This window comes from Antrostomus carolinensis, unplaced genomic scaffold (genome assembly GCF_000700745.2).
Source record: "Antrostomus carolinensis isolate BGI_N321 unplaced genomic scaffold, ASM70074v2 scaffold11209, whole genome shotgun sequence".
NCBI lineage: Eukaryota > Metazoa > Chordata > Aves > Caprimulgiformes > Caprimulgidae > Antrostomus > Antrostomus carolinensis.
In genome coordinates this window covers 1-12,341 of record NW_010337875.1, presented here as the reverse complement: position 1 = coordinate 12,341, position 12,341 = coordinate 1, and the positions used below count along the sequence as shown (strand labels likewise).

At 41.4% G+C, this 12,341-nt stretch overlaps 1 protein-coding gene across 1 annotated transcript in view; it reads left to right on the top strand.

Moving 5' to 3' along the window:
* AP3D1 (adaptor related protein complex 3 subunit delta 1) overlaps window positions 1-12,258 on the top strand; it is a gene marked incomplete at its 5' end in the record, with an annotated part of 28,990 nt that extends 16,732 nt beyond the window's left edge. The window contains 14 exons of the mRNA XM_010175320.1: window positions 168-239; window positions 1,158-1,233; window positions 2,053-2,252; window positions 2,932-3,005; window positions 5,369-5,573; window positions 6,326-6,388; window positions 7,015-7,113; window positions 7,633-7,782; window positions 7,923-7,970; window positions 8,356-8,545; window positions 9,660-9,748; window positions 10,769-10,854; window positions 11,296-11,417; window positions 12,134-12,258. Coding sequence (XP_010173622.1) covers window positions 168-239; window positions 1,158-1,233; window positions 2,053-2,252; window positions 2,932-3,005; window positions 5,369-5,573; window positions 6,326-6,388; window positions 7,015-7,113; window positions 7,633-7,782; window positions 7,923-7,970; window positions 8,356-8,545; window positions 9,660-9,748; window positions 10,769-10,854; window positions 11,296-11,417; window positions 12,134-12,258 — 1,599 coding nt within the window. The remainder of the gene's footprint in view (window positions 1-167; window positions 240-1,157; window positions 1,234-2,052; window positions 2,253-2,931; window positions 3,006-5,368; window positions 5,574-6,325; window positions 6,389-7,014; window positions 7,114-7,632; window positions 7,783-7,922; window positions 7,971-8,355; window positions 8,546-9,659; window positions 9,749-10,768; window positions 10,855-11,295; window positions 11,418-12,133) is intronic.
* Window positions 12,259-12,341: the final 83 nt, after the last annotated feature.

Below are 12,341 nucleotides of genomic sequence, written 5' to 3'. Positions count from 1 at the left end.
CTTGTAACTCAGAACTGGTTTATCATGCTCAAGGTACTACGCTGTATTCTTTTTGCCCGTAGTTATGCATTGTTCCAAAAATTCAGGGAGATTGCATTTTGCACTTCACCTTTTATCCCTTTGCTTATAAACAAACATTCTAACTACAAATACTCTTTTACTTTCAGCGTCGAGAAGCCCGGAAACAAGAACAGGCAAACAACCCATTCTATATAAAAAGCTCTCCTTCCCCGCAGAAGGTGAGTGAGCCTGAATTAAAATCTCTTGCTGGCCTCTCCTGTAATTGTGTGAAGACTTGCTGAATGTCAGAGCTGCAGCTTCCCTCTGGGACATTGTGATTATTTCCACTACAGTTCTGATCACTTAATAGTGTGCTGATTGGAGTGGCTACCTACAACTATTTTTTTATAAGTCTTGTTTGTGTTGAGAAACTCACAAATGAGCTAATGTCAAAAGAACAGTCAGCTTTTTGTGGACCTCCATTTTAGAAATAAGGAAGTAGTCATTGTCACAACTCCCATTACACAGAGTAGTTTAGAACAGTCTTGGTTTAACTTGTCATGTAAAGCACAGTGTTTATATGTCATCAAGGACTCTCTAAAAGCTGTAGAGAAAACACTTCTCTGCTCCTGTGTCACAAATTCCTGTGCAGGTCGTTTATCCCAGCTCTGGGCAATGGAAGGGTTCCAGTTCACTTTGTTAAGAGCAATGAAAATAGAGTGAATCTTGAACATGCAGTGTGTTTTATGGATCAGAAGGTTGTTGTGGTCTCTTCTAACGCCTTTCTCAGGGAAAGAATCTGCTTTATTCCCTGTATATCCATAAGGACTGCCCCATTTTCCTCAACCTAAACCTCAACATTTATCTTTTGAAGCGGAAATTACCAATAAACCACAAACCAAAAATTCTTCAGAGAGTTGCAACAAGACTTTTTCAGAGGAGTAGCAGGGTTAAAAAACTGTAACTAGGAGTGTTTTATAGTATTTATCAGCTGGCTTTAAAATACACCTCACTACCACACAGGGTTTAGTATTGAGCTATTCTATTCCTATCCTTTAAAATGTTCACCTAAAGGATTAAACTGCTTGATGTTTTAAATGTGTATATAAATTTGTATCTGGCAATGCTCAGAATGTAACAGACTTTCATTTTCCCAGCGATACCAAGACACTCCAGGTGTGGAACATATACCTGTGGTCCAGATTGACCTTTCTGTCCCCTTAAAAGTTCCAGGTAAGTGCAGCTCATCTTAAAATTAATTACAGAAATCCAGTTAAGCAAAAGTAATAATTCCTTCTTAGGAATTCCTCCTTAGGTTTTTAAGGGCAAGGAGCATTCTTTTGTTAGACTCTTAAATATATCTCCTTAAGTTGAATGTGTTTGAAAACAGTGTTTTGCAGTCTGAGTGCAGTTCCTCTCAGGGCAGTATTAGAAGTAATTTTGTGATTAAGACTGTTTTGTAGCCAAGTCTGTAACATGTAAACAAACTACTGTTCTGTGTAGGAAACAGTCACCTTTGGAATGTCTTGGAGGGCTAATAAAGGTGATCAGGAGACATTAAGTGGAGTCCAATGATAGAGATACTATTTTAATATCTTGTTTCAAATATCATAAGATAGGTGTATATCCAGTGGGTCGTTTGATACAGCACTGGAAAGGTGTTGATAAAGTGCAGTACATTGCAAGTGAATTCTAAGTGCAAATATTTAGGGCTTATTTAAAGGTTTTTCCAAAAGTGTGGAAAGCTGTCATTATTAGTACAGCAGTGCCACCAGTTCTACTTAAAATATCGATGTTTAGCTGCCCTTTGTAATCCAGTTCGTGTCAACAAGAATTGGGGAGCAGGACAGAGCTCTCTCCTGGTTTTGGAGAGGAGGAGTGTGGCAGCAAAGCTGCTGCTAGAGGGGCTGTACGTGACATAATAGGGAAGCAGAGAGGTGTTGATCCTTCTAATTCTGAGAAGCTAGAAGCAAAGCTCCCTCCCAACATATTGTTTCTGTGATCAATGTCCATGTGGACTGTAGCCTGAAAGCAGTTTGGCTTCCTCTACAGGAATGACTATGTCTGACCAGTATGTGAAACTGGAAGAAGAACGAAGACACAAACAGAAACTGGAGAAAGACAAGAAAAAGAAAAAACAGAAAAAAGAGAAGAGAGGTAAACATCATCGCCACAACTCTCTGCACACGGAGAGTGAGGAGGACATTGCTCCAGCTCACCATGTCGATATCATAACAGAAGAGATGCCAGAGGTCAGTTGCTTTGGTGGTCTGAGTTGTGGGGTTTATGTGTGTGCTCTTCTGAAGAGATGATTTTTTTCCCCCCCTAAGAATTGCCAGCCACTCTGTATTGTTGCAGTTCAAGAGCTCTGATTTCTTGCAAAGCTGTTTAAGACATGACTGATGGAGATGGCCCTATGCTGTTCTTTGCAGGGGGAGAAATTACTGTCTTTGTGCACAAAAAGACAAAAATTGACACTGAAACTATTTTCAAAACCCAACAAAACAAACAATATGCAACTCTGCTGTAAAAGTAACGCTGTCCAAATAGTCACTTCATTTATTATGCTCTGCTGCTTCATTTTGACATTAACTTGCTGTCTAGTCAGCAGGTTTGCAGCTGATTATAATTAATTGCACATGCTAATGATGTAATCTGTATTTGTTCCTAAAATTTCCTTTAATCAAAACCGAGCAGCAGCAATTCAACTCCTGCAGTTTATGAAGAATGGTTTTCTGTTCTAAATTAATCTTGTAACTTGATGCTGCATTAAAGTGCATTGTTCCTATAACTTACTGTGCCTCATTACAAGCTGGCCTGTTCCAGGGTTAACAATCTTTAAAAAAACTGATTTGGGGGATGTAAAGCTTTAGTTTCAAAATTGCCTGTGGTTCACTTCTTCAGTGGATGGTCTCTTTATCTCTCCTGCAGAATGCTTTGCCCAGTGATGAAGATGACAAAGATCCCAATGATCCATATAAGGCACTTGATATAGATCTGGATAAGTAAGTGACGGTTCTGTATCTGAATTTACCTAATTGCTAACCAGAATGCATGAGGGCAAGTCTGGGGCTAAACAGGCAAAGGCACTCTCTACAGTCTGCTCGGTGAAAAGGCCAAGTCTCTTGCCATGTCTTGGATGTAACCTTAGATGATCATCCAGGCTTGGGTACCCACTGTGGCATAGATGATAAAAGCTAAGCTTGACATAGTGGGAGTTCTGGGAGGAACTGAGGAATCATTCTGTGTGACTGAATGGTGTCTGAAAGCACAGGCAGCATAGCTGGAATCAGATGTGAGAGAGTTAGTCTGAGCTTTTGAGTGTACCAGTAGCTCTGATCTAACCTGCATTGGCACTCTGTGTGAGCTGCATTCACCTGTGTTCATCTCACCCACTGCACACATGGCAAGCACGTATGCTCTGCGTTGTGCTCCAGTAACAGCCAGTTCATAACATCCTCATTGCCCTGTGGACATTCAGTGTGGTGCCACTGTTGAAAAATGTTGTTCTAATATGTTTGAGTGAACTGCATGTCATAACTTTGAGCAGAGCCTGGTCCCCATGCAGCTATGGGAGTTGTTTACAGTGCTAGCACCCCAGGCTGCAGTGCAGCAGACCCCAAATCCCTGCATGCCACGTGATAATTACAAGTGAGCTCTTAAGTATTTGCACATGGAGATTTTTTTTTTTTTTAATTGCTGTTTTACAAAATCACCATGCTAAAAATAATTGCCAATTTATGGGCCATGGGTGCCTCCTGGAAAGTTTTGAAGACTGTACAGGCACATGTGGGTACTATCTCTCTCTCTCTCTCTCTCTCTCTGATACTTGACTTTAAAGTCTGTGCTGTTCTCTGTAATTCTCAAACCTGAAGGGCTTTGGCCCCTCAGTACCTTGCAAAAAGGTGATGTAACATTTTAAAAAAATGAAAGAACAGTTTCTGAAAAACTTCCTTTTTTTTTTTCATGAGCTAGTCACGTTCCTCTGAGTCTGCAGGAGAGAAATATATAAAAGGAAATTAATTTCCAACTATAGAGCTCCTATTTGCATGACAAGCCTCAGCAGCGTAGAAACCACTGAGCAGAGCAGTTTGTGAACGCTGTGCTCCAGGAGGCATCTTTGGACCTGCGTGTTGTTTCCATCCACTCTCTTTCCATTTCGTATGAGTTGCTGTGCTCTCCTGTCACGTTTTCTCATGTCTCTGTCCTCTCTCTTTCTCTCTGTGCTTGCACTGCTATGTCTGTGTCACGCTCACATGCAGTCTGGTTTCAGGGAAGCCTTCCAGGTAAGAATATATTGCTAAGTGATTGACCTTTGTCAGATTGATTTCAGTGAACAGTGTAAATACTTGAAGGGTGGTGAAACTATTGAAATCCTTGACTCTCAAATTAGCATGAATTGATTTTATCATTGACTTCCAGCACTCATCCCTATTCCTGTACAGGTGTATGTGAAATAGCTTAAAGATGAGATGTGTTTACTGTTTGAAACAGCTGGGGTCTATCTTGCCTTTACAGTGTCTGTTTCAAAGTGAAAAATGAATAAATGCAATATAAACAAATAAAATAAGGCAGGTGAGACCATTAGAAATCTTGCTGAACAGGTGTTTGCTGCTCAAACATGGAAATTAATGTTAAGTAAAAACTGTAGAAATAGAAAAAGAGGCAATTGGTGAACTTCCCACGGATTTCTGGACAGTGTTTGACAAGAATGGAGAAATTTCTGTGGTGTTTTTATCCAAGTAATGGATTTGGAATACAGTGTAAATCTGAACTACTCCCCATACTTTTTTGGAAACAGGTACCTGAAATTAACCACAACTTTTTGAAGGTGATGGTAGAGTACAGGTTCATAGCATGAACTTCCAAAGTGAAGCAATTTTTTGCTTCAAATAATTTCCAATTGGAGTGATCTGTTCAGCAATAACAAGGAAAACCAGGTCCTTCGAGGGCTGTTTGAGCCATGCAGTCATTCCACTGCTTGGATTTCCACACTGTTGCAAGTGTTTCCTACTGGTTCACATCTTTGTTCTTCCTTTGAGAGTGGGTTCACAGAAATGCAGTATAACACTATGTGTATGTATTCTTCTGTAGGTGTTACTCAGCCTGCCAATCTGTAGTTATCACTTGTAAGAGTGATCAGGTGTCAGCAAGAGCTTGACTCTGTCACCTTCAGAATGTTTTTATTAACTTCTAATCTGCCTGTGGTTACATAAACAAACTTCAGGTACAAAAGTATGTGCTGATTTAAGATTTTGGGGCCCAACTTTTAAAAAACAAAGCATACCTTGTCTTGAACAGCCAGCAGATGGTCTGAGCTAAGGGAGATTGGTTGCAGAAAGGTAGTTAATGGTCTCTTTATTTTAAGACCCTTAGCAGACAGTGAGAAACTGCCAGTGCAGAGACACAGAAATGTTGAGACCCTGAAGTCACCCGACTCAGAAGCTCCCTTAGTTGAGAAGAAGAGCAAGAAACCCAAAAAGAAGGAAAAGAAACACAAAGAAAAAGAGAGAGACAAAGGAAAGAAGAAAGAGAAAGAGAAAAAGGTAGTAGAGGAGGAAGAAGAAAAAAAGGTAACTCTCCAAGACTTGCATTATTTTAGAAACTGCTGTTCTGGGCCGTATTTATTGCTGTGTTTTGTTTGCTGCTTAGGAACAGTCACGTTTGACAATTCAAACAGCTGAATGTTTTCAACCTTCATTTCCTTAAATTTTTACAACCCATAAAAGCAGGTATTTAAAGATTTCTGTTTAATAAAATTAACACTTGCTTAGCCTCATAAGTTGGCAGAAGTCAGCTTACTGCAGCCTCTGCAGCAGATCTTCCAGATCTAATTTGGAAACTGAATTTACTGATGTTTTGTCTGTTTTTGAGATGGGGAACTCTTTAGCAAAGTACCTGGAACTCACTTTTGTTCTATATCCTGTCCCCCATGTACTTCAGAATCTTTCAGTTATAAAACTTGACATTAGTTGTCAGTTACTCTGAAGACTTGAGGTGTCCTTCTTGTTAACTGCTCTGCAGAGATGCACTTTTCCTCTGAGATGCAGCTGATGTGCTTTGAATGCCTGTAGATACTGTGATACCTGGGGTAATTTGCAGGTACTGTCAGCTATGTCCAGGTTTGGAAATGTGCTCAAAGGCTGAAGTTAAGCTTCTTAAATTGTTTGCTCCTAAATGTGTTGCAGCATCTCTGTATGAGCATTCTGCAGTGATGCATCTCCATGAAAACTTAAGGTTTTAATTTAATTGATTATTTTATTGATTTATTTTTAAGAATGGTATCAAATCAACCATAATGGTGGTGTTTTCTCTTGAAATTCAGGGGGAAGACTTGGATTTCTGGCTCTCCACTGCTCCACCACCTGCTCCCACTACCCAGCCACAGGTAAACATCTTAGCACATCACAGGAAACTTTCTTATGATTGCATCTTAGCTGTGGTACGAGTGCTTTGTCATGCTGCAGGAGAGAAGGGGAAGACAGGCTTCATCTCCTCAACTTATTGCTGTGAAGCAATGACATTTTATCTCCCTGGTTTACAGACACTGGAATATGGGAGGTTTCAAGCTCATTCTGCTGTGCAGATCAATGGATAGAAATACAGATGCAGCTACAGGCTTGGCAGATTGTAATATTACTGGTGGTTTTTCATATTATTGTATGGGTTTATTTCCTAATGTGAGCTAGACACTGGCAATATTAATAGACATGAGAGAGACAGTCTGTAAGAAAGTCACATGAATTTTGATGGGAGATTTTGGAGGAAGAGACAGACAATATGAGGGGATGGGTCCCTTACAGGAAATCTTTTGTATCTTGTGATCAGGTGATTGTATTTGCAGGGATTCAGAGGCATAAAATGAAAGGTTTGATACCATGTTGGTTTAAGGTAATTTTTGAAATAACAGTTGGTGTCAGGGGGAGTGTCACTGTTAAGATTTCTTTTGGTGTGAGATTCAGTTGCTTCAACTATGTTCTGTTAGTGTCATAATCCTTCTGCTAATCTACTCAGAGTGAGCCTGAAGTGGGTGCTGCTGTTGTGGCTGAACCTCAAGAGGTAAAAAAGGAAGAAAGGGAAGAGCGAGATGAGGAGGAGGATGATGAAGGAAAGGTAAGTAGTTTAAATTGCTGACACCCTTAGCCATAATCTCCTAGTGTCCTGTGTTCTTTAAAAAGAAGCACCTGGGAATTACCAACAGCATCATACTCAGTGTAGTGACCACCTGCAAATAGGCAGCAGTGGGATGTTGTGCTCTCGAGGAGCATGAAACACTTCATAGTAAGAGGTTTGGTTGTTCCAAAGGGTCAGGTAGCAGTTTTAAAGCTGAGCTTCCAAACCCCTGAAGAGACTTGACCTTCTGCTGATCCCAGGCTGCTTTGGGTTAAAGTATTGTTAGGTGAGTGGGGAGCAAGGGTTTTCTGTGACTCAACACAGAATGGCTGCTGGGGATTGAGGAATGGGGACTCCATTTGAGGCTTCTGCAGTAGTAGGAAACTATGTTCAGTCATCCCAAGGGCTGTGTAGAGTGGGAGTCTGTAGTTGAAAGATTGGTAGAGGGGCCGTGATGTAGTGGCTGGAAATGTAGGGTTTCTTTAAGGGTTTGTTGTAGTTTCTTGTTGTTCTCGGTAGAAATCCTCCAAGCATAAGAAGAAAAAGCACAAGAAAGAGAAAGAAGAGAAATCAAAGGATAAAAAGAAATCCAAAAAGAAGAGTCATCACAGCGAGGAGGAGACAACAGAGTCGGTGCAGAATGGAACACTAGATGATGAACCACTACCAGTGAGTAGCTGTGCACTGGCAGTGTTTGCCTTGGGGAAAAGGCAGGAGCTACACTGTGTTGGGAGGAAGGACAGTGACAGCTCCTTTCAGAGAAATTTCTTACATTGTGACTGTGATTTCTTTCTTTTTTTTCTTTTCAGCCTATGTCCAGTTACCGCCTTCTGGCTGAAAATCCCTACATTAAAATGGTGAGACTTTTGGCCTTCAAATCCAGATGTCTTCTGCTTTTGTGTTCTCCAAGAAAATACGGGGTACTCTGGGGATAGTATAGTGACTTTATGTAGGCAACATTTAACTGAAGAACTGTTTAAATCCCAGGAGGTAGAAACATAACAAAGCTCCATTTCCATTCTTTTGGATGTCCCACTTAGCAAGTTTTTAAGTCGCTATTTTCCTACTGCTTAGCAGTTCTGTGGAGCTGATCACCAGTGTGCTTTTCATTATCCTATAGCTGTACCAAATTACCTCCTTTGTGAAGCTTGCTTTCTTCTCATGCTGTGTTCTGTTCTCGTGCTCTGCTGTTTGATGTTTCTGAATCTTTCCTGTGATTTTTTTTTTCCCCTTCATTTGCAGACCTACGATATTCAAGGAAACCTCCAGAATGATAGTCAAGTTACTGTTTCTGTTATCTTTGAGAACAAAAGCACTAGCTTCCTTAAGAGCATGGAACTAAATGTCCTGGACTCTCTCAACACTAAAATGATCCGACCAGAAGGATCATCGGTACATGATGGGATACCTGTGCCCTTCCAGCTACCCCCTGGTACGCAGCTTTGCACAGGGTTCTTGGAGCATGTCTAGTCCTGCAGTGCCCTCCTGTGGAAAGAATTGTTTGAATTTCTTGCTGTTTTCCTGAAAGACATGTCCCTCTGCTTGGGTGTTTGCTGGGCTTTCATGAAATTCACTGGAGAGGATGAGCCTTCTTACAGTATGGCTATAAATGCAGGTGGTTCTGTACAGCAAAAACAAAGCCTCTAACGTAGGGCTGGGGAGTCCAAATGTCTGAGTTCCCTTTTTTTAGGTGACTGCAGGCTGGCACACCTGTAAACATGCCAACATCACCAACTACAGGAATCCCAAACACATGAGGAGTTTGCTATGAGATTTAAAATTGAACAAAGCTATTAGTTCTTGAACTGTTAGAATTCATTCTGGGTTTATTTTCAAGCTCTTGCCCCACTGTTTTAATGTCAGAGGCCGTACACAGTGAAAGTTTGCCATAAGTATGCGCTTAGTTGGGTGGGGAGCTGAGCCCTTAAGAAGTATTAGACACAAAGTTGAAGGATAATGGCTTCATCCATAGTACAATAGTGCAGCTGAATCACTGAGCTTCTTCGAATTTCACTTCCTTTGCCAAAGAGTTAATTTGAATATTGAAACAGCTCACAAAAGTCTTCTGGGATTTAGTGGCTTCAGGGTGCATTTTGATCCCCCATGGAAAGCAGTGGGGTGTTTGTTTATTATCCTAGATAAGGCAGTTCTTGACACAGACTTGTATATTAAAAGTAAAATGTAGAAACATTAGAATGTGAATTGGTTCAGAAAACTACTTGGAAAGATGTATATTTTCCACTTACACAAACAAAATATATTGCTATTGTGACATACTTGCCCAGGCACTTGCTCAATAACCTCTACCAGATGCCAGCTATCACTGCTGCTTTTCAGAGACCCAAGAGCTATGGGCTGTAATACTGGTGATTCACAACAAGAAATGTGCACATAACCATCTTCCATCCACATGGAAATCTTCAAACGTGGTTCAGAAATAGTCAGTGTATAAACCTTAGCTGCTACTGAGCAGTTTATTCTAACCATTATTTAGATATGGAAACCATTTTCTGACCTGACTTCTCCCTCTCCTCTCTTCATGCTAGGAATCTCTAATGAAGCCCAGTTTGTGTTTACACTTCAGAGTATTGTTATGGCTCAGAAGTTAAAAGGAACACTGTCCTTTATAGTCAAAGTAAGTGCAGCTTTCAACTCTGTGCTTCTGCTTCCTTTGGAACCGCGTAAGGGAGCTTGACTTGGGTGGAAAGCACTGCTTTCGAGCTTTTTTTTTTAGGCATCATTTCATCTCTGCTGCACCATTCTGTGATGTGAGAAGTATTTTTACATGACATCTTGTGCAAAGAGTGTCCCAAATACTGCGTAAGCATGTCCTAAATTGTCATTCTTGGCAGTGCGTGAGCAATGCAGCCTGAAACGTGTGCCACATTGTCAGCTAGAAAATCACTGCAGTAGTGCATCTGCTGGGAGAGGAGGTCAACCAGCTAGTGAGGGCTGCAAACCAGAGCCTCTTTCTTCTGATCTCAGTTACCCAAAGAGCAGTTGGATGCTGCTACCTGGTACAAGGCTGGAAAAATAGTAGTAAGAATTAGGTGCAGTTAGTAAGGATGGAGAACCAGAAGAGTGAGGTTAGCTGAAGGCATTGTAACTATCAACCTGTATAAGACCCTGTGGGTTTCTCATCTTATTTCAGTAAAATTATTAATGAAGGAGCTGTGTGAACAGCTCGAGGGAAGTGAATAGAGACAGTTGTGGCTACTTCTGAGTCAGTCATTATCTCTATTTTAAGGGTTTTTTAAAAATAGTATGCTAGTCCTATTTTCAGTACCTAAGAATCTGGGAGATATTAATTTATTATTTTGCTTGGGAAATAATGAACTGTCAAACCACATCTCCAAGTGTTAGTTTAAATTCAGTCTGTTCAATGTGTTTCACCAGAGTGCAATCAGAAACGCAGCCAGATCCATGCAGTTGTGTCCTTTATCTGCTCTAGGTGTATGTGTCAGCCCAGCTGTCCAAATCTTGTCTCTCAGTGGCCTGATGGTTGTTCTCAGACTGATCCTTCAGGCCCAGCAAGGGTCTATCAAAGGGAATTGAACCTTAAATCTTCCTTAGTGCCTGTTTGGTAGGTGGGGGTGGTGCCTCCTCTTGCTGCCTCGGGGCTCCCATTCATCTCCTTTCCTTTGACCTGTTGCAGAATGATGAAGGTTCAACCCATGAAAAACTAGATTTCAAATTGCACTTCAGTTGCGCTTCATACTTGATCACGACGCCTTGCTATAGGTAAGTGCCGATTAGGGGGCACGACACTGGTGCTTTTGCTGCCCATGTGAAGCTGAGCTTTGGCTGCAGGCCATCTCCACGAGATACACAGCATGCTTTTGACTTTGGCTGCTTGTGATTGCTTTGGTTACAGTTCAGTTATCTTGTGTAATGTTTGACTGTTAAAATATGTCCAGCAGCTTATTTCAAGTGATTCTGAAGAAGGAGCTGTATGCCCTGTAGGCTGGCAGAGGTTGTGTGGAAGTAGCTGTGGTTGAGGTCATAGGGTACACCAGTGGAATCTGGAGTATGGTTCCCATATTTGCTGTAAACCCATTTTCCTAGAGCTTGGTAGTACTTAAACTTCTGCATCCTGAGATGTCTCAAGGTCTGCATGGGGCTAGCGTGGCAGATATCACTTGAATTTCTCTACAAGTGTTTACTTTCCTTCCTGTTTTGCAGCGATGCTTTTGCCAAGCTCCTAGAGTCTGGGGATCTGCACATGAGTTCTATTAAAGTAGATGGAATTAGCATTTCTTTCCAACATCTACTGGCAAAGATCTGTTTTCATCATCATTTTTCAGGTGAGTCTTCCTTGCTGCAGAACGTTCTGCAAAATTCCACATTCTAAAATCAATGCTGTGCTTGGTGAGTGCAATGCTCCGTGGCCTCAACGACGACAGAAGCAGGTGACGTGCAGATTAAATAAATTTCAGAGAGGAGGTTTTTTTTCCAGTTTCATAACACATTGGTATCCTCAAAGCAGAGAATGTTCTTCAAAATGAACTCTCCTTCTGTCCCTGTGGCTTTCCTCCAGCCCAGCGAGGCACGTGACAGGTATCACGGGAGCAGCTTGCTGATAGCTGGGGCTGTAACTGTTCTCTGGAGGGTGTGTTTGATTTCAGTCAGCCTGCCCCTTTTCTGTGAGGATTTATTAATTAAAACACAAGGATGAAGCAAAACCAATGGCTGTTTCATCATGCTCTGGTGTGTGCATTAGACATTGCCTCACTGAAAGTATTTCTGGGGAAGAGATCTACATTCCCATCAGCATTTTTGCCACAAAACATTTGCAACTTACTCAAAAGACAAATGACTAACCTTGTTCTTGCGAAATACCCCAGATAGGAGCCAGGAGGAGCCAGGCACGTACATCATCTTAACCCTGACTTCCTCCTCCCCTCACAGCAGAAGCTTCTGCTCTCTGAGGCTCAACAAAGCAGTAGTTCCTCTTCACAGGAAGCAAAACTTCTATTAAAAAGTTGTCCCACTAAATGAAAACTCTTTGTTTTCTTCACAGTTGTGGAACGCGTTGATTCGTGTGCATCAATGTACAGTCGTTCTATCCAAGGCCATCACGTCTGCCTACTGGTAAAAAAGGTGAGAGCATTGTACCACTCTGAAACAAGACCTGAGAGAAACTGAACCTTCAACCTCTCCTGTCTTAACAGAAAGAGGGTAATATTATAAATACTGCAAGGCAAATAACCGTGTCCTGGGCTGCACCC